At 41.6% G+C, this 26050-nt stretch overlaps 1 protein-coding gene across 2 annotated transcripts in view; it reads right to left on the reverse strand.

Moving 5' to 3' along the window:
- Positions 1 to 26050, reverse strand: part of AFG1L (AFG1 like ATPase) — a 193765-nt gene that overhangs the window by 115846 nt on the left and 51869 nt on the right. The window contains exons 4-6 of one of the 2 annotated variants that reach the window (XM_070073732.1): positions 20560 to 20661; positions 18097 to 18227; positions 5205 to 5304 (exon numbers count right to left, since the gene is read on the reverse strand). In XM_070073732.1, the coding sequence (XP_069929833.1) occupies positions 5205 to 5304; positions 18097 to 18227; positions 20560 to 20661 (333 nt within the window). The remainder of the gene's footprint in view (positions 1 to 5204; positions 5305 to 18096; positions 18228 to 20559; positions 20662 to 26050) is intronic. The other variant, XM_070073733.1, reaches the window with a different exon arrangement.

Consider the following 26050-nt stretch of genomic DNA (forward strand, 5'->3'; position numbering starts at 1 on the left):
GAAAATCTGTGTCTCTATAACTCTGCCTTTCAAATAAATTAAATAATCAATAAAAAATCATGTCTACTTTTATAAAGGCATTAAAGAATGACAAAATTACTGGGTGAATCATCATTTACTTGAAGTTTCATAAAAAGAAATTAAATACCAACTCCCTCTGTATATTTTACTGAAACTATTCTAGAAATTTCCTATTCCTATGGATCTGATGCAGGATTCTGTCTGCTTCAGGTTCAAAAACCTTAAGCAGATTATCTCATTAGACATAAAATAGCATCCACTACAGGACACTGGAAATGTTGTCTAAAATATACTACAAATAAATAAATGCATTTTCATGGAAGTAAAAAACATCCCTAGGGACCAAAAAATAAATAGGAAGCTACAGATGCAGGCGGCAATCAGCAGCTGACACTCAGTTTGGGGTTCTAACAGCACGTGGTATGCAGAGGGCAAGACCCCAGATCCAGGCAAGGCAGCACCTGGCAGTCAAGACCAGTGTCAACAGTGACTTACAGGCAGGCAGTCTTTGGACCTTATCCCTTCCAGCCCTCAAGGGTCGCTTCCCTTTGTTTCCCAACCACTCCACTCCATAGCTATTCACTCTCAAGGATTCTGCATTCTGGAATTTTTACTTGACTAACAATTATCTTCTATTAAAAGTAATGGTTGGTTATTAAATGCTCCACATCCTTTCATGTTAACTTTATAATTAACTTGTCTATGAATTAGCAAGTTGTTAGCTAGTAAAAGATTAGGGTGTGGTTAGAACCCCCCGCCACCGCCACCACCACCAATAACCCTTTCTTTCCCAGGAAAGTGATGTTCTAGAAATGAAAGGAATAGGATGAATGAAGCAGAAAAAAAAATTAACAGAGAGGCCAAAGAATAAATGAAAAGAAAAAAAAAATCCCTGTTCCCCTTGTTGAGCCAGACTCCTAACCTCTGGAGTTTCCTGCCCTTGACTGACAAGCACACCATCTACCCAGATGGCCAAACCAGAGATTTACATCCCGCCCTATCCCTTTTCCTCAAGTGCTACCCATTTCACCCCCTAAACCTCTTTCAAACCTATCCTCCCTCCATATCCATTGCCATCCCCTTCACCAGCATTTCTTAATTTCAGCACTATTGGCAGCATTATTTGGTAGGGGTTGGGTAGCCCTGTACCATATAAGACATTTGGAAACACCTCTAACCTCTATATCCTAGATGTCACAGGGGCCCCCAATTCCCAAGTGAACCATGAAAAATATCTCAGATATTGCCAAATGGCCCTTGGTGAGCACCACAGCCCCAGCCCCCCTGATCCCACCCTCCTCCTGCTGGGCAGCACTTCCTTGTATCAAGCGGACTTCACTTCTTGGCTAATATGCTGCAAGAGCTGCCTCCACCAGATGATTGTACCCCGCGCAGTAACCCACCCTCCACGCTGCAGCCCCAGCCACATTCCTAACTGCCATCTGGTCAATCCCTGCTTAAGGTAAGCTACAGTGGTTTACAGGCCATTTCTCTTTGAATAAGACCCAAGATGTCTATTATTGCTTTGGAAGGTCCAGCTGTTAACTCTCCAGATACATTCTGTCCATCACTGCCTCCTGCCTCTCCTTCTTTCTCCAGCCCAGCCACACAAGCTAACTTTTCAGTCCCTGAAATGGGCCATTCTCTTTCTAGCCACTCTGGTTTGCTGCAATCCTTTGCCAGAAACATTCTCCCCATGCTTTGCAGCAGTCTGAGAGTAAGCAAAGAAATTATCTTGAGTGCTTTGGAACACTCTGTGACCTAAAAAAAAAAAAAAAAAAAAAAAAAAAAAAGTTGGATGTATTTTGATGGTTGAAAAGAGGACGCTCTTTATAGGAGACAGAGACACAAAGATTAGTGACAATCAACAAAAAGAGAAGATATAGGACAGTGTGTTAAGAGAGTCATAAATTTCATATTCTAGGGTCTGTTCTGTCACTCACAGTTCCTGTGATCAGTTTTTAATTTAGGTACCATGAAATTCCTTTTTGGGGGAGAATGTATAACTCTGAGTTTTAACACATACAACCACCACCACAATCAGGGTATAGAACAGCTTGATCACCCCCAAGAAATTCTCTCCTTCTGTCCCTTGGGAGTCAAACCCTTCCCCGCCCCAGCCCCTGGAAACCATTGAGCCATTCTTTGTCCAACTGTCCTGCCTTTTCCTGAGGTCCATACTTAATCTCTGAGTCTCTCCTTCACTCATGAGATTATATATATGTTCTCTATTTATTATGTTTATATGTTTATATGTATTTATATGTTTGTATTTATTATATTTGATAAATCTATGCCATCTTCTTTATATTACAATATTAACTTGCTTATGATGATTGTTCACCTGCTGCAGTAAGAAACCTGGTATCTGACAAGCACCCTTCTGAAGTTTATATTGAGGACCAATGTCCAACTTTTGAAATTCTGCATCTTGCACTTCCAATCTTCTCCTGAAGGCTGGCTCTAGTTCTAAATGCTCCCTGAGTAGACTGGTAATTTTGTTCATTCCTTTATAGCTATGAGCTCTAAAATGTCCCTTAAACTCTCCAAGACCTTGTCCTTCCTCAGTTTACCACGCTGTAGTATCCTAAAAAGCCAACTGTGATTTTCCTTTCAGCAGTCTTCACTAGGGGCACCGAAATTGCTGTGACACCTTGCTATTTATGACATTGCCCCCGATTGCCTACAGGTAATGCTGACGACAGTGTTAATCGACATGCCGACTACAGTAGAGGCCAGTTTCACTTCTACCTTCACAGAGGATCTAATATTAAGAAGCTCACTGCCTTGGCTCACAGAGGTGCTAACACAGGTAAATCACAAGAATACTGTATATAACACTATATAGATTTAATAAGTACACTTGACAAAATCACTCGAAATTCTCTTCTGGCATAATACACAAGGGCTAGCTGTAATTGTTTAAATAACTGCTTCCAAAAAGTGTTGATTAAGTAATTGACATCTCCCTAAAATAAGGCCTCCGGTGGTATGCTATAGGTCATTAAACTAAGGTTTCTCCTATTTATACATTTTAATTAATGAATGGTTGAAGATAGAGAAATACTATTAACAAATTTATAAACATCATAGATATTTGGGAGGATCAAAAAATTATGTTGGAATCATATTTCCAAAAGATTTCCTGAACAGGCATTTGGCTCAGCTGTTAAGCCATCGTTTAGGATACCTGCATGCCATGTAAGAGTGCCTGGGTTCATGTCCCTACTCCACTCACCACTCCAGCTTCCTGCTGATGTGCACCTTGGGAGACAGTAGGTGATGGCTCAAGTGCCTGGGTCCCTGCAGCCCACACAGGAAACCAGGATTGAGTTCCCAGTTCCTGGCTTTGGCCTGGCCCAGCTCCAGGTGTTGTATATACTTGGGGAGTAAACCAGTGGATGGGAGATCTCTTTCAGTCTCTCTCTTCCTCTCTGTCCCTCTGCTTTTCAAATAAAATTAACTAGCTTCTAAAATATTTCAACATCAGTTAAATGGAGCAAAACAAACTAATAGGCTGAAATATAATGGGGAGAAAAAGAAATCACTGCACAAACACAGAATGAGACAGCTAGTGTGATGCAGCTGACCTGGTAAGATCTGGTGTGTTAGTAATTATAAATTCAAAATAAGTCATCAACATGGCATAACTTATTTGGAAAAAAAAGCTCGCACTGTTACACTGTTCTTTTCAGGCTCACCAATGAATGCCACGCTACAAGCTCCAGTGGTCAACGCTCAACCTCATTTCCACCTGGTGACAGTGTTTAACAAGGCTGTCATCCATTCCTCCCACCTCACTTTGCCTTTCTTCACCTGATACTCTCTTGGCTCCCCTACCTCACCAGCTGAATTCTTGAGCTTCCTTTAGGACTGGTGACTCCCAAATTTGTATCTCCAAAACCAAAATCTTTCCAATGAAGTCCAGCCTCTTATAGAGATCTGCCTCATCATCATAGAAACCTCCCAATCCCAAACCATGTTTCCTGTAGCCTTCCACATCTCAGCAAACAGCAATTCCAAAACTTTTGTGTCATTCTTGATCTTCCTCTCTTTTTCACACTGTATATCCATCCCATTAGTAAACCCTGTTGACTCTGCCTACAAATATATATCTGAAATCAGGTCCCCTCTGTGCATTTCATTGTTCTGTCGCCTGTCTTCAGGATTGTTGCAAGTCACCCACATGGTCTCCTTACTGCCAACCTGGAAACCTCATCCCCACAGTCACTCTGTACACTGCAACCAGAAAGATCCTTCTCAAAACATGCATTCATTCCGAGTCCAAAAACCACATCTGAGAACAGAAGAGAGAATAATTGCTGCCCTCACGAAGCCTTTGCATTCTAGAAGGGAACAGATGATAAGCCATGAATACAACAAATAATCGAGTAATACAGTCGATCCATAAGTGCATTGGGGAAAATTCAGAGCAGGTTAAAGGCAGCTGGTACCAGGACAGAAGGGTTCGTGTTGTGGATTCAAACAGGGAGGCAAGTCTCCACTTCACTGGCCAAGAAAATTTTGAGCAGGGACTTGGAGAAGGTAAGGTGTTGGCCATGCAGCCCTCTGCAGGGAGAGCATTCCAGGCAGAAAGGTGTTAAAAGGGAGTCTCTCATAAAACATTCTTTTTTGATTCCCTAGTCTGCTAACTTACCACATGATGAGCTGAATGATATAAGATTTTAAACTTGTTGCTTTTGTCTAAATGTTACTTGCATTTTAATTCTTAAATACTTTCCTAATAGGCTACAAGTGCTTTTTCAGAAAAGATAAATTAAGTGAAGTATTAGAAACTACTCATGCAAGTGAGCTGTAAGTATTTTTCTAAAATTTAATTAAGAGTTTCATCTTTCATTCCATTGAATTTCTTTTGTGGTCTATAAAAAGCCATTTGGAAGGGCTGTATTTTTTGATATGCATATTTGACATTTAATAGTGAGAAAAAAAAAGCAAGTAAGTGCATCAAACATGGGAGATCAACTGGATTACCTTGCTAAGAATACAAACATTTTTAAAATACGAATAGTAACTGATTTTTCAGATTTTGTCAGTTATACAACTAATGATGAACAAAGTCATCAGATTTATTAACACAACAAAATTAGTACAAAATTATGGATTGTTCAAAGCTTGTTAGTTTCCACCTAATTGGATGAGGCCAGCCCGATGTCTGTTTTTACCTTCCGGTGGTCTGTTGGATGTTGCCACAACGACGACCCCGTTTTTGAACAGATTTTCAAAAAGCTGTTTCAGAATCATGGCATCAGCAATGTCAGTGACCTATGGACAACAACACATTTGTTTTACTTGAATTTCACTTCTGCTCTAACAAATTTGCTAATGGCTCAGCTTTTTATTTTTTTTTAAGATGGGAGTGAATTCCAAGAGAAAAATTCTAATTATCATCATGAAGAAAAGAGTAGATAATTAAAAACATGAAAGACTGTATGACAGTCTTTTAAACTTGACTTCGTTTTTTGCAAGCCCACCATTTCTGCACAAATCATCAAATGGCCCTATGTTAACTTCTTTAATAGAACCACAGGTGGAAGGCATAGATAATGGTTCTGAACACTTAGGAAACCTAACTAATTAGAACTAATATGACCAGATCCCTCCTCTTACTGCCACTCACAGCTCCCCACCCCCCATCAAAAAAGAGAGAGAGAGAGAAAGAAAAAGTTGGGGGGATAATAAAATACGCGGGCTATTTGTGATTTCAAACACCTTTCTGGCAAAGGTCCCTGAAAGGTGACTTCAAATGGTTATGGGACTTCAGAAATAAGGACAAGTAGCCAGTGAGACATAATCAGCTGCTGTTGAAAATAGAATGATATGACATAGATACTATTGTGCAATTGTTGCACAAAACAATTCAACAGATGGCCCATCACAAAAATAAGCAATTTCATTGTTCTTTTTAAGTGCCTTCTATTACTGTCCATGAATAATCAAAAGGCACTGCAGTCACTTCCAGCACAGCCAGCCTCTGCTAACCTTTGCAAACACAAATACTCCTTCCACCAAGAAAGAGAGAAAACCAACCTCGCCAGAACGGTTAAGACAGTGCTTTAAAAAAATAACGTCTCACGGACCGAGGAAAGCATGATTGCAAGTAAAACCCCTCCAAGTTAGGTTACAGAGGAACATAACGATGGCTCTTTTCTAAAATTCTTTTTAAAATTCATAATTAAAAAAAGTAAGCTTACTGATATTTTTTGAAGCAGGTTTTAAAATTCACAACGAAATAACAGCCATTAAGGAGGAAGGAAACTGACTTCCAAAACAAATGCACAGTGAAGCCTGATATTAATCATTGCAACTTCTCCTAAGCAGTTAATAACACGGGTTTCAGTGACTACTAGTAAAAAAATGTTCTGGTTTTTCTTTACTAGCACATTTCAAATAACCTCTGTAAAGCTTGCTTAAATATATTCACAAAATATATCACACTGTTATTTTCAGACCATATTAGAGAACATGGAAACTCATGGGATTCTTTCAATTAGATCAAGATACTAAGTTACCAGCTAACTGGTTATGAAACAATTGGTGGATTGCACAGGTTTAAGTTGCTTTTCTCCTTACTGTTGATATCTTACTTAAAAGTTTAATTTTTCTCACCTGAACAAACCAAACCATGAAATGGGACTGTATTTTTTAATTTTTTTTTTTTTTTTTCTGTCTCAGGCTATACCTTGAAAACATTAACCAAGACACGACTGAAAATTCCTTACACTAAAGCAACTTCAGGAACTTCCACAGTGGTGATTAAAACAAATAGAAAGTGGTATTGATGTTATCTCATTTGGAGATTAAGAGCACTGTCAAATTTCGCTTCTGAAAAAAAAAAAAAAAAAACCATGCTCACAGAGCTGGTCCTTTTCAAATGCATAAACACCAGTGGCATTTCTGATGAGAGGACAGAACAAGCTCACAAATTTTGGTAACAAGAACACTTTGACATTGGAGTCCCAGTACTTTGAGTTTTTGAAAGAACCATGTCAATGAAAGGTTATCTGATTCCAGCGCATAGAAACGATCACTTGACTTTAGCATGAATGGTTCTGAAAAAATTAAAAACAGCTTTTGTACCCGAAGGTTCAGAAAACTGAAGGCCCATGTAACTCCCGACACAGCGTAAAGGTTTAAAGCTGGAAACCGAAGAAAGCAAACGGGAAAGGCTTGCGGTTGAGTTATACTTGTTGTTTTTATATTGCAGAATGGTTTTGCCTGATCAGAGTAAATTAACTCGGAGAAGCTATGACTCATTAATAAAGCAAGAGTCACTTGGGGTAGCCGGGTGCCAACGTATCCTCTTTTGATCTCAGCCCAGCACTTGTTGGGCTTTGCTGGGGAACAGTAATTTTACAGTACAAGTGAACAGAAGACAATTGGCTACACATTCTTGGAGAGGCGGCTTTTTCAGCACCCAGCATTTCATTACCCAGGGGAACAAAAAGAAGGCTACAGATTACCAATAAGGGTAGTCCGCTAATACAGAGAGTGGAGACATTTCATTAGCATTAAAGAGAAAAGATTTTTTTAAGACCTAGAGTTGCTTTCCATTATGACTCACTTAAGTAAAAAGAAAAAAAAAAAAAAAGCCTAATGGTTAATTTACATGTGTAAGTGCTCGAGTCTCAGTCATCCTGATTGGTACAGGGCCTGTAATGAGTGACAAACATAAGCATGCATTATCAGTAATTAGTATTAGCACAAAAATAAGCACCTATTTTTTATTAGCAGTTTTTAATAGCTTTTCTGCTCTATAAAAATGGCTAAAACTATTTTTTAAATGATATTGCTAGCTTACAGAGGAGAATTTTGCATGATACTATGTTCATCAGAATTCTTTTTTTCTTCTTTCTATTTTTGGCAGGGGAGGAGGGAGGGAGGCCATATTAGTAAAACATTGATTTAGTGTCCCTAAAGAGAGACATGAAGAAATGACATTTGGGAAAAATGTTTCCTTCAGTACTCGGATGTCTTCAGCCTACCAAATGGCTTAACAGGTAATCCACACATTCAAAGAGCATATAGTTAAGATCCTAGAAAACTTTTATTTCAGCAGCTAAAACACATAAGAAAACAACCTATCTAGACACATTTCACAATGAAAATAAAAACAGCATATGTGATACCACAGGTAAAACTGCAATACCATCTGTGCAATAGCAAAGACAATCGAGCTAGTGAAGAATACATTTTGCAAACGTCATCTGAATGTCCCCAAAGCAGAATCTTAAAAATCCCTCAAATTCGAGCACACACAAGAGAAAAAGTATACCCTTGTATTTAAGTAGCAATAATTCCCATTCAACTTCCTAGTAAAATAAATATTATATTAATTAACATCACCTAAAGGCCAACAATAATTAGCTAAAAACACTACTAGTATGATTCAATTTTCATAGTGAAGTGGTGATCGTAGATGTACTGTTGTTAAAAATAAAGTGCCTAAAATATTATTTCCTCATAAATCAGCAAGTATTGTACGGGGCAATAGGCTTAAGGATAATTTTTTTGGTTTTTATTCCAAGGAAATCATGTAGCAGAGCTGTTACCAGTAAGTAAAAGCATTGACACTAGATTTAAATTGTTAGTTACTGTGTGACTTTGGTAAATCACTTAACCACTCTGATGCTCAATTTCCTCATCAATATAATGAAAGCTGTAATAATACACGCCTTGCAAAACTGTTACAAGACATATAGTAAATTCTCAAGAAATGTTATCTGTAACCATTACCTATATATAGTATGTGTGCTGTTATAATTCATATTATTAATGGATAGAGTATAGCATTTTAGCAACAGATGGACTGATGCATAGTACTGTACTGTATGTAGTTAAGAACATAGGCAAATAGAGTTTACTGAATAAACAGTAGCTAATATTACAAAGCGTACATGGTAGATGGAATAGAAGCATCCCAATAAATAAATGGGCAACACTTCAGTTGATAAAAGATAGACTGAACTAGTAAATAATCAAACATGGGGGGAGGGGAGAAATGAACCACATAATTACTTACAGGAGCAAATTAAAATAATGAGATACTAATTTCCATCTATTAAGTTAAACAAAAATGTTCAGATAATTCAGGATGTTGATAGAAAAAATATCTGAGTTGATGATGTAATATGCCTTGGATTCTATAAACGCTTTTACCCGAGAAAGGCTTTTGAATACATGGGAAGGGGCCAGCATTGTGGTGCAGGGGGTAAAGCTATTACCTATGAAACAGTGACATCTCATATGGGCACCAGTTCTTGTCCTAGCTGCTCCACTTCCAATCCAGCTCCTTGCTAATGTGCCTGGGAAAGCAGCAGCAGATGACCCAAGTGCTGGGGTCCTTGCACCCACATGGGAGACCCAGATTGATTCCCAGCTCCTGGCTTTGGTCTGGGCCAGGCCCTGCTGTGGTGGGCATTTGGGGGACTGAACTAGCAGATGGGAGATATCTATCAAATAATTTTTAAATACAAAAATAATTTTAAAAATAATAAACACAATATATGTTAAAAGGTGATGAATGTTACAAGAAAAAAAGGGCACTGGGGCACTAGGAGTGTGAAGGTGAATACAAAGTGCAGTTTCGGGCACAGTTTTAGGATAGGCCTTGTTAGGGAGGAGGTAATGGAATGAGGGTCTGCAGAGTGAGAGTGACTCTAGTGGATCTGTGGGGCTCTAATAAGAAGGACACAGCAAGGTCACTGCTAGGCATCACTAGTAGAACACCACACCCAACTGGCTCAAGCCTGTGGCCAGAGACAGGAACTCTGAGGCAGGAACTCTAATCTCCTGCCTAGCAGATGGGCTCCCTGCTATTGCTGCAGCTTTAAACGGACCATTCAGGCACTTGTCCATCAGTACAGTGACACAATCCTATTCTCCCATATAAATAGACCATTTTTCTCAGAACATGTATTCTCCACAAACTTTTTGAAGACCCCAGGTAGGCATGGGTTTAAAAAAAAAAAAAACCCTTTTGCACCAAAATAAACTCTTTTCCTAGAAACTGACCGAGCTCCTATCCCTAGTTCACTCCTCAAATACTCAGAGCTGGGCTGGGAGGAAGCTAGGCTCTGGGGACTTAATCCAGGCCTCCCATGTGGGTGGCAGGAACATAACGACTTGAGCCATCACTGCTGTCTCATGGAGTCTGCATCAGCAGGAAGCTGGAACGGGGAGCAAGAGTGGGAATCGAACTCAGGCCCTCTGATATGATATGTTAAGTGCCTTAACCTCCAGGCGAGATTCCCGCCCCTAAACTTATCTAATTACACTTGCCATGAACTTGTTGATGTACCCTCACACATACTACTTACCTGCCACACTCACTCCCTCTCTGTCTAGCTCTTCATTCCTGCCCCCAACTCACTGAATTCCCTTCTGCTTGGAATCTTTTAAGCAACAAATCTTTGAACTGACTTTCTATTGTGGTGATGTATTAAGCTTCCACCTTCCACCTGATGAGCCAGGGGCTATCCCAAGCCAGGTTTTCCCTGGGATAAAGGGAAGAACACATGATCAGGCCCCCAGCACCAGAGCCATGGTCAGACAGAACAGACTAGATGTGCACCAGACGAGAGTCACAAGGACATCTGGCACTTTACACAAGTTTCCCATTGGAGCCCCCCACTCCTACTATCCCCCAATCCTCCGCTCCGGTCATGACCAGAAAACAGGCATTAGACCCCTACCAGTAAAGAAGTACTCTGTGAAAGACACACTGGAGGTGCTGGTTGCCATGGTACTAGATCCCCAAAGTGACTGGGAACTCTCAAAACAGGGATAGACTACTCTGTGCAGAAGAATTGACCAGTGCAAGGCTCTGCTTCTTTGCTCAAAATGGTGTGATTACTGGAGATTACGGTGCCAGGACAGTAACATTTGGGGGTATCTTTTTATCCTCTAGAATTTTAGAGCAGGGGAAGAAGTAGAGATTCAGACCATGATTACCCAGTTGTGGTGTACTGGAGAACAGAGGGGGTTTGGTGCTGTGGCGCAGCAGGTTAAGCCGTCACCTGCAATGCCAGCATCCTGTATGGGCACTTGTTTGAGTCTTGACTGCTCCACTTCTGATCCAGCTTCCTCCTGGTGGCCTGGGAAAGCAGTGGAAAGTCCTTGGGCCTCCACATACACAGAGAAGACCAGATGGAGTTCCTGGCTTTGGCTTGCTCCAGCCTGGGCCACTGTGGCCATTTAGGGAGTGAACCAGTGGATGGAAGATCTCTTTCTGTTTCTCCCTCTGTGTGTGTGTGACTCTGCATTTCAAATAAAATAAATCTTAAATAAATAGTAGACGACAGATCAGAATATTCGAAGTAGGAAACCCAGGCTCTGCCCAGAGACTGCCCCTTCCCTTAGGGGACATGCTCTTGCCGTGGCACCCTTGCATCCCCTTGTTCTCATCATCATCACATATATGTAGAAATTGGCCTTTTGTTGCATGCAATGGTGAGCTCCAAGATTCAAGTTTGGAACCATAGGGGAAACTAAAAGAGTAAGACTATTAAGGTTTTTCATTCTAGGATCTTCATGCCAACCTTGCTCAGGGGAAGAGGGTCTCCCATGTTGTTCCCTCCAACATTCTAGAATGCTACACCAAAATTTGGGGTCCCATAAAATCAGTAGATTTGTATCTGGCCTTGCTTTATCATTTCAGCACATGAGAGGCCTGCTAGGAAATACATACTTGGTATAACACCCAACTATTTACTGGGGCTCTCTAATCTAGGAAAAAAATAGGATTGGGAACAGTGGAGTGAATCTGAATGTGTAGAAGTTAAGGTCAAAGAGGAAGCAGGAGGGTTTGAATGAAAGAAATTATCCTATCTTTTTAAAAGATTTATTTATTTATTTCAAAGTCAGAGTTACACGGAGAGAGAGAGGCAGAGGCAGAGAGAGAAAGGTCTTCCATCCGCTGGTTCACTCCCCAACTGGCTACAATGGCCAGAACTGTGCCAATCTGAAGCCAGGAGCCAGGAGCTTCTTCCAGGTCTCCCATGCAGGTGCAGGGGCCCAAGGACTTGGGTCATCTTCTACTGCTTTCCCAGGCCATAGCAGAGAGCTGGATCGGAAAAGGAGCAGCCGGGTCTCGAACCGGCATCCAAATGGGATGCCGGTACTGCAGGCAGCAGCTTTACCCGCTACGCTACAGTGCCAGCCCTGATCCTATCTTTTATAGCAGTATTTCCCCCTTAGAGTACAAGCCTTTTCAGGTTGGAATTTCTGTTACCTGCAACCAAGAGCATTCTTAACTAGATACCTCATCTTTGTTCTTGAGCTTAAAATAACCAGTAATTCTCCTTCCATTGGAGGCAACAGATTGTATATTGTATATTAAGGAAGGATTTAAAAAAAAAGGAAGGAGACATTTCCTTATAGTAGTTCTTATCAAATGCTTATGCTGTCTTTACAGGTCAGAGGGAAGTCTCTCTTGACATGGAAATAGGAGCAAAGCATGAGTTGGACAGGTTCAATGTCATCAAGACACTGTTTACAAGAAACAGGCACAGCAGATCCAGCTCCATAAAGTGGCATCCTTGAGACCTCAGAATGGGAGCAGCACTGAGGGTACCTCATGGGAACCGGAGCTGGGGATTGGCTTGAGACTTGAGGTAGCTCTTCGGAACTCAGCAGCTGTCTAGGGAGCACCCTGGTACTCCCTCCCTTAAAGTGGTCCAGTTACTTTCCGTGTCTCTGTTCCTGTCTCACTACCAACTGGTAACTTCCTTCTGTGCCAGTTAGGTCAAATTCAGGAGAAACAGCACATAATAGGTCCATTCTCCAGGCCACACCACACAAGTCCAAAGTTGCTGACAAGTTGGTGGACTAGTTCCTTATAGATCAGATGTCTATGCATGGCCCATTTAGCTGTGGGAGAGATAGGATCCTGTGATACGGAACAAAGCTCTTTAAGGCAACTGGATGGATGAATGAATGAATGAATGAACATTTAACCGAATCTGATGTGCAGGGGATAACAGACATACCTGTTTTCTCTCTTATCAAGCAACATCGTATGAGAGTTTGTTTCTCCTTGAACTCTCTTAATACTTGATATATATAATTTGAAAAATGCTTCTCATCGCCTGCATTATTTTTTGCATGATTAGCTAATTTGTAACATTAATATCCTGATAGTTGCTTTTTCTTCCCATCCATGTATCAACCTTCTAAAAATCTGAAGTCAATGGAGAATGCCCAGAGGAACTACACAGGTTTTCTTTCAGGCTTCACTGTCGGTGCAGCAGCATGACTGTGGGGGCCCGAGGACTTGCATTTTTATGAGTCCATTCCTCAATTAAAGATTTTTTTAAATTTAAAGACAAATATAGAGCACAAAGAGAGCATGTTATGTACAATTTTTGAATATAAATATCCACTGTCCCTCTCACTACATGTTGCTAAGTGATAATTCACATGTGTGGTATACTAATAATAATGGGCCTTGTAAATCTTTGGACCTTTCAGCTAATAAATATGTACTGCTGGCATGTTGAAAAAAAGACAACTATAATACAGATATAGATATAATATAGCTATAATATGTAGACAGCCTGGATTCACAACCAATAGGTTCATTTAGTTCCTTAAATTTTAGAAGAAATTAGATTAAAACATTTTCTGCAGCCCCTAAAAATATTAGGACCCCAACCCGCTGTGCTGTTGTGCCTTTCTCGCTCAGTGTCTCCTTCAGGATCACGTGCTTGGCACAGTCGAGTTTTTACAGCTGCTTTACCTTCCTAGACTTCCACTGAATGGCCCTCCTGCCATAGGAGCATGCCAATCGTTTCTCTGAATGTTTAGGGTTTCACATTTTTTAAATTAAGAGCAATGCTTTCAGGCATGGAAAGTCAAGACACGGTGGCAAAAAATGACCTACATGAAAGATCTCTGTGAGTGAGACCCCGGTGGAAAGAAGGGGCCATTAAAGAAGGAGGTACCTTTCTCTGAAGGGAGGAGAGAACTTCCACTTTGATTATGGCCCTGTCCAACTAATGTCAGAGTTTGTGGACTCAAGAGGCTTCCATAGCCTTGGCAGCTCATGACAAGAGCCTTGGGTGATCACCGACATCATAAATAAGAGTATCAATTGTTAAATCAACAATAGGAGTCCCTGTGCACTTACTCCCCATGAAGGACCTCTGTCCTTAATGAGGTGTACTATGAGAATTAACTATAAAACTTGTTTTCAAACAGTACTTTATACTTTGTGTATCTGTGTGGGTGCAAACTGTTGAAATCTTTACTTAGTATAGGGTTGGTCTTCTGTATATAAAGTTAATTAAAAACAAATCTTAATGAAGAATGAGATGGGAGAGGAAGTAGGAGGTGAGATGGGAGTGGGGGTGGGAGGGCAGAAATGGGGGGAAGAACTGCCATATTCCTAAAGCTGTACCTACGAAATTTGCATTCATTAAATAAAAGTTTTCTCAACAAAAAAAGGAATTATCAACCATTAAAAAAATTTTAAGAGTAATGCTTTTTATATGATACCTAGGAAACCACGATGCTTTTAGGTTCCTCATATATATGTGCAGATAAAATCATCATTTTATAGAATTAAATGAAGTAAGCATATAAAAACACATTGTAAACTATAAATCATTTTACAAAGGTTGACTATTAATATGTCTTTTTAAAAATTTTTACTTTCAATACCTTAATCAAAAATATATACATTGAATAAACTTTAAGGGAACAAGGCATGTGTTTGGGCTATCGGTTAAGATGCCCACATCCCATATGGGAGTGCATGAGTTCAATATCCAGCTCTGGCTCCTGACTCTCACTAAAGCAGACCCAGGAGACAGTGGTAATGGCTCAAGTAATTGGGCTCCTCCTACCCACGTGGGAGACTAGGATTGAGTTCCTGGCTCCCAGGTTTAGCCCCAGCCCAAGGTCATTGCAGGCATTTGGGCAGTAAACCAACAGTTAAGAGCTCTCTCTCTCTCTAGTCTCTTTTTTTTTTTTTTTTTTTTTTTTAAGATTTATTTATTTACTTGAAAGTCAGAGTTACACAGAGAGAGAGAGAGGTCTTCCATCCACTGGTTCACTCCCCAGTTGGCCGCAATGGCTGGAGCTGCACCGATCCGAAGCCAGGAGCCAAGAGCTTTGCAGGGGCCAAGGTCTTGGGCCATCTTCTACTGCTTTCCCAGTCCATAGCAGAGAGCTGGATTGGAAGTGGAGCAACCAGGAGTCAAACTGGCACCCATATGGAATGCTGGCACTTCAGGCCAGGGCGTTAACCCACTGTGCCACAGCGCCGGCCCCTCTAGCCTCTGTCTTTTCACTACTCAAACTAAATTAATCCTGATAATTCCTTTTAATTTACAGATACCTTGGTTAAAAGGATAGTACTGGAAACTCAAAGAGAAATGGCCCTCACTGATTGATCCCTGGTTTTGTTCTTGAAAGTTAATTCAGTGCTATTTTAAAATGAGGCCTTTCTCTCTCTGCCGTACATTGGTGTGCTTACTATGCCACCTTAGAGTGTTGGGAGAGCATCTCTTCTTTTCCGCAAGCCTTTCCTTGGAAGACTTTTTTTCTTTTCTTGAAGGATTTATTTATTTATTTGAAAGGCAGAGTTACAGAGAGGGGGAGAGACAGAGAGGGATCTTCCATCTGTTGGTTCACTCCCCAAATGGCTATGATGGCCAGGAGCCTAGAACTCCATCTGGGTCTCCCAAGCACTTGGGCCCCTGCCAGTGCTTTCCCAGGTACATTACCAGGTAGCTGGATTGGAAGTGGAGCAGCAGCCAGGACATGAACTGACACTCATATGAGATACTGGCATCTCAGGCAACATCTTTCATCTTTTTTTTTTTTTTTTTTTTACAGGCAGAGTGGGCAGTGAGAGAGAGAGAGACAGAGAGGAAGGTCTTCCTTTGCCATTGGTTCACCCTCCAACGGCCGCCACGGCTGGCGCGGTGTGCTGATCCGATGGCAGGAGCCAGGTACTTCTCTTGGTCTCCCATGAGGTGCAGGGCCCAAGCACTTGGGCCATCCTCCACTGCACTCCCAGGCCACAGCAGAGAGCTGGCCTGGAAGAGGGGCAACCGGGACAGAATCCGGCGCCCCAACCGGGACTAGAACCCAGTGTGCCGGGGCCGCTAGACGGAGGATTAGTCTGTTGAGCCGCGGCGCCGGCCTTCAGGCAACATCTTAACCTGCTGTTTCATAATGCTGGTTCCTCCTTGGAAGAGCTCTGTAGCTCTACAGTACAAAGAGCGAACACCAGGTCATCTTAATATGACTTAAGGGAGAAAGAAGCAAAGATCCAGATGGTTTAGGATAGCAGTATTCCTGGCGGAAATTTTTCTTTCTCTGTCATAAATGGAGACTTGCTAGCAATCTGTGCGCAGTTGCTAATGGAGACCCATCGTGTATGATAGAAATAAAAACATCCTAACCATATTCTCTTCCCATTAATTCAGGTTTTAAAATATAGAAGAATGCTGAATTGTGTGAATCACTTGTTCTTTTTATAGAATTTTAAAATACTAAAAAAAGGGCTGCCATTTGACCAAAGGCCACATCCTATACCATAGTGCTTAGGTTTGAGTCCAGCTCAGGTTCCAGACTCCAGCTTCCTGTTAATATATATCCATGGGAGGCCGGCACCGTGGCTCACTAGGCTAATCCTCCGCCTTGCGGCGCCAGCACATAGGGTTCTAGTCCGGTTGGGGCGCCGGATTCTGTCCCAGTTGCCCCTCTTCCAGGCCAGCTCTCTGCTGTGGCCAGGGAGTGCAGTGAAGGATGGCCCAAAGTGCTTGGGCCCTGCACCCCATGGGAGACCAGGAGAAGTACTTGGCTCCTGCCATCGGATCAGTGCGGTGCGCTAGCCGCAGCGTGCCGGCCGCGGCAGCCATTGGAGGGTGAACCAACGGCAAAGGAAGACATTTCTCTCTGTCTCTCTCTCTCACTGTCCACTCTGCCTGTAAAAAAAAAAAAATTGGATATATATATATATATATATATATACACACATCTCCATGGGAGGCAGCAGGTGATGGCTCAAGTGGTTGGGTCCCTGCCATCCACATAGGACCTGGATTGACTTTCTGGCTTGGCCTCAGCCCAGTCTCTGCCAGTGTGGGTATTTCCAGAGTAAACCAGAGGTGGGAGCTCTATCTTTGTCTCTCTCCCTCTGAGTGTGTGTGTGTGTGTGTGTGTGTGTGTCTGCCTTTTAAAAAAAATTGAACATCTTTAAAGATAATTTACAAACATTATATTATCTCCATGTTACAGGAGAAATATAGTCATCAATCAGAACTTGAGAGGTGGGCAAATTTTCCTACCAAAGACTGAACAGTAAATACTTCAGGCTTCACAAGTTACAAATGTCTCTGTTATATTTTCTTTTCTTTCTTTCAAGTACCTTTTAAGATATTAAAGGCCCTTCCTTTCTCACTAGACATACAAAAGCAGTTGAGCCTGAGGTTGGCACTGTGGCACAGAAGGTTAAAGCCCTGGCCTGCAGAGCTGGCATCCCATATGGGCACCGATTCGAGTCCCAGCTGCTCCACTTCTGATCTAGCTCCCTGCAGATGCACCTGGGAAAGCAGTGGAAGATGGCCCAAGTGCTTGGGCCCCCGCACTCATGTAGGAGACCCAGAAGAAGCTCCTGGCTCTGGCTTCAGATTGGCTCAGCTCCAGCTGTTAAGCCACACAGGCCTGCACCCATGTGTGAGACCTGGAGAAAGCTCCTGGCTCCTGGCTCTGGATCGGCACAGCTCTGGCCATTGCAGCCAACTGGGGAGTGACCCAGCGGAGTGAAGCAGCAGATGGAAGACCACTCTCTCTGTCTCCACCTCTCTCTGTAACTCTTTCTTTTCAAATAAATAAAATAAATCTTAAAAAAAAAAAAAAAAAAGCAGGTGAGACGGATGGGCCCCCATGCAGGCCCTGGCTTTGGACCTCTGATGGTAAAGTTTAACTAGTAAAAAATAATGTGTCAAATACATTTACAAAACAAGAAAACTAGGAGCAGAATTTGAATCTTCACAATTCACTCAACATCTCATTCTACATTTATGAGAGAAACTTTGACTTTACCTGAAATTCATCGAAACACAGGAGACAGGCTTCTTGGCTGATTTCTTCAGCTATGGGAGCAATTGGGTCATACGATTTAGCCATGAATCCTGGTTTCCTTTTTGGCAAGCTCTGTTTAAGGCGATGAATTCCTTGAATGCATGAAATTAAACACAGGCCAAATACTGTATTAATAGTATATATTAGACTACCATAACATAATTTTTAAATTTCTAAATGAAACTTCAGTGAGGATACAAAAATTAAGTTTAAATTCCGTGTATAAAAAAAATTTGATTCCTGAAATTGCATTTTCTCTATGTGAAAATAACTTGTTCAGGCATTGTTGTATTATGTCTACAGTTGTAAGGAAACCCCAAGGACATTCTATCTGCACTGTTCAATCATCTGGAGATGACAAAGCAGCAGACAGGTGACCAGACGGACGGACATGTGCTGAGGATGCAGGGATGGGAGCAGAGGATGTGATTCTGCCTAAGTACTACCTGTCTTGTCTAGCATATCCAATCAGAATGTCCCCTGGTCTCTAGCCTAATGCACTGAAGCCAGTCTTAATGTGTACACTAAATACCAAAAGTATTCGGAGAAGAAACACTGTTATGCATTGTACACATGGATCAAAACATTACACTGTGGGTGCCGGTTTGTGTCCTGGCTGCTCCTCTTCCAATCCAGCTTTCTGCTATGGGCTGGAAAATCAGTGGACGATGCCCCAAGTGCTTGGGCCCCCGCATCTATGTGTGAGACTTGGAGAAAGCTCCTGGCTCCTGGCTTCACATTGGCTTAGCTCCAGCCATGTGGGGAGTGAGCCAGTGGCTGGAAGACCATTCTCTCTGTCTCTCCCTCTCTGTAAGTCTACCTCTCAAATAAATAAAATCTTTTTTAAAAAAAAATCACACAGGGCTGGCACTGTGGCGTAGTGGGTAAAGCTACCACCTTAAGTGCCAGCATCCCATATGTGGGCCAGTTGGAGTTCCAGCTGCTCCACTTCTGATCCAGCTCTCTGCTGTGGCCTGGGAAAGCTGTAGAAGATGGCCCAAGTCATTGGGCCCCTGCACCCTCGTGGGAGACCTGGAAGAAGCTCCTGGCTCCTGGCTCTGGATCGGCACAGCTCTGGCCGTTGCAGCCAACTGGGGAGTGACCCAGAGGATGGAAGACCTCTCTCTCTCTTCCTCTCCTCTTTCTCTGTGTAAATCTGAGTTTCAAATAAAGAAATCTTTAAAAAAAAATCACACTGTAACCCCATGAATAGATACAATTATTATATGTCAATTAAAATGTTAATTTTTTAAAAATTAGGAATGCTCCTATTCTGGGGAAGTTACAGTGTAGCTGATAGACAAATCATGCAAAATTGAAACAGCATGAGAATACTAGCAAAGCAACAAGACATATAAGATAGAACAAACTGAATGCTTCTGAGCTAAGGTAACACAGAGTCAAGGACCAGATGGTCTTGGTGTGACACCTCTCGGGCTCTGCACTCACGTGGCTGTGCCCTGGCTTCCACGACCCTGGGATGCAGGAATGGCTCTACCACATTTGGAGTGGGTTCTAGGGTCTTAGAGGATACCTGAGTCCAAGATCTGGAGTCAGGTGCTGAAAGCTACTCACTCCAGGGCTAGTAGGTTCCCTCTGGTTCTAAATAGTTCTGAACAGCTTTCAAGGCTAAGTCTCGTTAGCCCAGGACACAAAACACCTGGTGGGGTTCAGGAATCTGAGGCAACAGAATCATTTGAGGAGTTCTAAACACAGTTGATTGGTCTTCAAAATCCTTTCTTCCAAACACAGCTGGTGGGTACAGTTTACTAGTCAAACTAGGTCAGAGGTCATATGTCAACTTTGTTCCCAAAATGCATGGATAACGTGTGTAGCTGGACTGGGGTTCTGGTGCTGGCTCTGGACATTGACTTCAAGGTCTGCAGTTTTGGGGTGTATATTGAAAATACCCAAAGCATCAGATGACAGAGACCTCAAAGGCCAGAGTCCCAGCAAGGGATCTTAGACTGTGACCTTGGAGTTATTTCCATACAACTCTCCGTTCTCCATGTTAGCCTGATACTAACATATGAACATGTAAACATATAAAAAGAGATACAGAAAAATAAGATACATAATTGTGAAAGGAATAACGGAGAGAAAGAAATAAAGGTCCCAATCAAGTATAACTTCTTGTAAGAGGTACATTTATAATGTTTTTTTTAACTCAACACTTTAGAAATACAAAATACCTGATATTCATATAATACTTGGTTCTCTGACTTGGAAGTATTGAATTTGTCTTAAAAACCAACTCTGGTTGCATGACCACTTTAACATTAAAAAAAAAAAAAATGAAGCCAAATAAAATCTCACTTCAAGTACAAATCTAATCTTTTAAAGGTCACAGCTTCACTGAGTGAAGAAAGTTCCTTTATGGCTGTGGCCCACTGAAAAACCACTTCTTCCACTTTATTAACTTACTTTTGTGCACATCCAGCATGAAACCATGAAAATGGACCCGTTTTTTCCTCTTCATTTCCACATAAGCATAGAACATGTCCATCACCATTGTTTTTCCTGTACCTTAAAAATTAAGAATACTAATAAACACTACGTACTGATTGCACTAACAATTGTTCATTAGCTTTTTTTTTCTGATTTAAAAAAAATTTATTTATTTTATTTGAAACTCAGAGAGAAAGGGAAAGACAGAGAGGGATCTTCCCTAAGGCACCAGCATTGTGGTGTAGCAGGTTAAGCCGCTGCTGTGTGGTTCACTGGCATCGCATATGGGCACGGGTTTGAGTCCCATCTATTCCACTTCCGATCCAGTTCTCTGGTATGGCCTGGAAAAGCAGTAGAAGACGGCCCCAATGTTTGGGCCCCTGCGCCGTTGTGGGAAACCCAAAAGAAGCTTCTGGCTCCTGGCTTCAGATCAGCCCAGCTCCTGCTATTGCAGCCACCTTGGGAGTGAACCAGCAGATTGAAGACCCTCTGTAACTCTGCCTCTCAAATAAATAAAAAAATTTTTTTAAAAAGAGGAATACAAATGAAAGAAACAACAGAAAAATCAACGAAATCAGAAGCAGACTCTTTGAAAGCATAAAAAAATAATTGTTAAGACTCTTAGTTGAACTAAACAAGAAAAAGTAGGAAAAAAAATCAAACTGCCAATATCAGGAATAAAAGAGAGGGTATCAGAGTTCTTACAGATATTAAGACAAAATATTATTTTAAACAACTTTCTGTCAATAAATTCAACAGCTTAGGTAAAAGGGACAAACCCTTTGAAAGATACAACTTGCCAAAACTAAAATGAAAAGAAACAGAAAATTTAAATAACTACATTTATTTTAAAAATTGAATTTGCAATTAATAACCTTTCCACAGAGAAAATTCCAGGCCAAAAAGGCTTCACTGACAAAAACTATTAAATATATTAGGTCTAAAAATACCAATCTCACACTAACTCTTCAAATGACAGAGGAGGAAGGAATATATTCTAGTTCATTTTCTCAGGCCGGCAATATGCAAAAAGAAGAATCCATCATTACCAATGAGGCTTATCTCAGAACTCCAAGAAGAGCTTAACATTAAAAAATAATCAATATAATTCATCATATTAAGAAAATAGAGAAGAAGGGGCCAGCGTTGGTGCAGTGGGTTAAAGTCCCTGCCTGCAGTGCCAACATCCCATATAGGCACCGGTTCAAGTCCTGGCTACTCCACTTCCAATCCAGCTCTCTGCTATGGCCTGGGAAAGCAGTGGAGGATGGCCCAAGTCCTTGGGCCCCTGCACCCACATGGGAGACCCAGAAGAAGCTCCTGGATCCTGGCTTCAGATCGGCTCAGCTCTGGCTGTTGAGGCCATCTGGGGAGTGAACCTGCAGAGGGAAGACCTTTCTCTGAACTCTATCTTTCAAATAAATAAAATAAATCTTTAGAAAAAATAAATGAAAATAAAGAATAAAAACCATACCATCATCACAATGTTGGAAAAAAAGTGTTAACAAACTTCATCTCCATGATAAAAAATGCTCAGAAAGCTGGAGAAACATGAAGGACATACACAAACACCTACAATGAAAAGATACTCAACAGCACTGATCATTGGGGTAAAAAACAATCAGAACCACAGGGAGATATCACTTCAATACATTCAGATGGCTATCATTTTTAAAAACAGAAAAATCATAAGTTAGTGAGAAGGTATAAAACTCAGAACTCTCGTGTTTTGCCAGTGAAATTGATAATGGGGAAGATACTATGGGTTGCCTTAAAACATTAAACACAGTATGACCATATGTCCATAGGATCCAGCAAACCCACTTCTAGGCACTCTCTTATACACTGAAGAGGTGAAAGAGGAGTTCAAATGGACATCTATCCATCAATACTCATAGCAGTATTATTTTGATAGCCATGAAAGACGAGAAGACTCAAACATCCATCAGTATGGGAAAAGACAAACGAAATGCAGTATACACAAAGAAGAGAATAGTGCCCAGTCTCTCCAAGGAAGGAAATTCTGACATGTACTACAGCACAGATGGGTCGTGAAGATGTTCTGCTGAGTAATACAAGCGAGAGAGGAGAGAAACTGCATGATTCCACTCACATGAGGTTCTTGCAAAGAGTCAAGTCCAGAGAGAGAGAGAAATAATATAGACAAATAGATAGCTGAAATGACCTGGAAATTCAATCAACAGCACATTGAAAATGGAAATAATTATGTCATAATTAGAAATCTGAATAACTGATTATTTGATGAAGTTTAAAATATTGCTAATTTTTGGAAGGTGAAACGGTACAGGTTATAGTTAAGTTTTTACTTATTTTCTATTCATTCTTTCTCTTAGGAAATCCTATCAACATTGGCTTTTTTCTACCTGTAACAGAGATTAGTCGAGATACCTAAGTAATTATTGATATTTATTTTCCCCAGCAGCAAACCGTACAAAGGGTGAGCTTCAAAGGAGAATATTCAGTTCATGATGTTACCAAAAGTGAAAGAAAGGCAACATGGATTTTCTAAAATACAAAGTTCTTTCAATGTCACTTTGGATGCTGTACAATGGACTGTGCTGGAAGTTCAACAGTCCCAGAAGGTTTCTCAGACTCAGATCACAGCAGGTGGGCCAGCAGGATCACTAAAGGCCTCCATCAAACACCACCGTTTTCAATGAAATGTGAATGTTCTAGTGAGGTACCCCATAAACCCAATGGTACCCTTTCAGATTTGCCAAGAAGTTAGAGGTGTTTCAGTTAAATGTTTAAAAGCAGGAGCTGGTGCTGTGGCATAGCAGGTGAGGCCGTCGCCTGCAGTGCTGGCATCCCTTGTGGGTACTAGTTCAAGTCCCGGCTGGTCCACTTCCAATCCAGCTCTCTGCTTATGGCCTGGAAGGGCAGTGGAGGATGGCCCAAGTCCTTGGGCCCCTGCACCCACATGGGTGACCTGGAGGAGGCTCCTGGCTCCTGGCTCCAGATGGCCAAGGTGAGAAGCTGGACCAAACTCCAGCCGGCCACTGGGAAGCAATGGAGACCAGAGGCACTGGGTCCAGGCTTTTCCTACCACCACCGCAAGCGGAATGGCCTTGTCATGGGATGGAAGGCAAGAGAAAATTTCTTTTCTTTCTTTCTTTTTTTTTTTTTTTTGCATGCCATCCTTCAAATCAGTTTTATTCTCTTAAGGGACAGGACACCAAAGATTAGTTTTTTATACAGATGGCCAATAGTCTACAGTGGGGACCAAATGCCCATCCCTATCATATTATTGGATGCAAATTGCATTATTCTTGTCATTTATCCACTATTAATATTTGCAGAGACTGTTCAGTGTTATGGTTATAAGGATGGAAGATCTGCCTTTCACATTCAGACAAAGGACATGAACAAACAGAAGCAACTTCAGTGTGGCAACAATGACAGTTCAGGACCCTACAGATTCACAGTGAGAAATGAGGATATCCAGGGCTTTATTTTGTAATGCAGTAAGGCCACAGCGTGGCCCCACCCCCACTTCCCACCCTGCACTTCTTAAATGTTTATCACTCTCGGAGACCCAGCAATCCCCTTCATGACCTTTTGAAGATCATTGAACTGGAAAATTATACCCTTATTTCTCTTATACAGATCAGTAGCATTACTTACAGAATTCATTTTACATAGATAGCAAAATTTATACTAAAATTTTCACTAAACTAACTTTATATTTTCCTTGCTTCAGTTTCACTGCTAAACATCATCACAATGCCTTCTGGTTCTCATTTTCTTGGTGCTCACAATGCCCTTATCTTTCTTTGGATCTTCTTCCTGTCTCTTGATACCTTGTGTTTCTCTCTTCAGATTTACTCTCCAAAGAGTCTGTACCAGGCTTGAGATTAGTCTTTCTGGATCTCAAACTCATTAACTCTGTATTTTCAGTTACTCCTTTCTGATTCTTCATGGAGACTTCTACACTTTCCCCCCTCACTTGCACCTCTGTTGTGTTATGTATGCATTCTCAGGGAAGAGAAAATTTCAAAATGTGTTGTGTATGAGGCTAAGTGTTCTTTGGTGAATCTATTTCTCAGGCATGCATGTGCACACAAACGCAGGTGCGCATCCGTGTGTGTGCCCATACCTTAGGTCAGGATGTAAAAAATACAGATTCAATATGTTAAAAAAAAATCTTTCAAAGCTACTGAACCAGTTTGTATGCTTTGGGAGAGCAAAAGCTGCCTCTGCCTTATTCACTGTCACATCTGCAGAAATAACACACCTCCTGCCACCAGGCGGACGTTCAACAAAAACTTTTGTCAAGTGAGTCAGGGAACAAGAACAGGAGACGTTGATCAAAGGTGGGGAAGAAGCCAACACTAATTTTGTTTTAGTCCCTACAGAGTCATAAACAAAGCCTGATATTTTTCTCAAGAGGAGTCTCACCAGGGGGTTAACTTGTAAACCCTAAAACTCTTTAGTTCTGACATTTAAACTCATAATTAGGAAGCCCAAAACCACTGCTCAACAGCTCCTCCACCAGCCAGCAGTCACTTTTCATAGGCAGCCCCTGCAGAGGAGGCGGAAGAACTGGTGTCCTCCTTCGCTGGCAGGACTATGCTTCCCAAACTCTTACGTTAAAACCTGCCTACCTTTCAACAGGTAAAATCAGAACCCAGTGTCAACGTGAAACAAGTGAGGTTAAAATAAGAGGCAGTGGAAAAGGAACTGATGAGCAAAATATACCTTTATTCTCTTCTAATGTATCAGAGAATTCATTAACCCTGACATCACCCCTGCAGACTGCTGGCCAAGAGCTGAAACTGAGGCCAGCATTGTGGCACAGAGGGTTAAGCTACCACCGGCAACACCAGCATCCCACATCAGACAGACACAACGCCAGTTCGAGTCCTGACTGCTCTGCTTTCAATCCGGCTTTGTACTAGTGTGCCAGGGAGAGCAGAGGAAGATGGCCCAAATGCGTGGGCCCCTGCCACCCATGTGGGAGACTCAGATGCAGTTTCAGGCGCCTGGCTTGGGCCTGGCCCAGCCCCAGCATGTGGCCATTTGGGGAGTAAACCAGAGAATAGAAGATCTTTTTCTCTCTCTGTTTCTCTGCCTTTCAAATAAATAAAATAAATTAAAAAAAAAAAAAAAACCTGAAACTTTGTTGTAAGAAAGCCAGTTCGGGTGGGCATCTGTCACAGCAGTTATACCACTTGGGATGCATATTGGAGTGCCTGAGTTCAAGTCCTGGCTCTGCTTCAAAACCCAGTTTCTTGCTGATGCACATCCTGGGAGGTAGTAGGTGGATAGCTTAATGATTAGGTCCCTGTAAACCACATGGAAAATCTAGATGGAATTCTGGGCTCCTGGCTTCAGCCTGGCCCAGCCCCAAATGCTGTGGGCATTTGGAGAGTGAACTAGCAGATGGAAGTTTCTCTCTGCCTCATCCCCTGCCTCTGCCTCTGAAACAAAAAGTTAACTAATTAAT

The sequence above is a fragment of the Oryctolagus cuniculus genome, chromosome 5 (assembly GCF_964237555.1).
Source record: "Oryctolagus cuniculus chromosome 5, mOryCun1.1, whole genome shotgun sequence".
Classification (NCBI taxonomy): Eukaryota; Metazoa; Chordata; class Mammalia; order Lagomorpha; family Leporidae; genus Oryctolagus; species Oryctolagus cuniculus.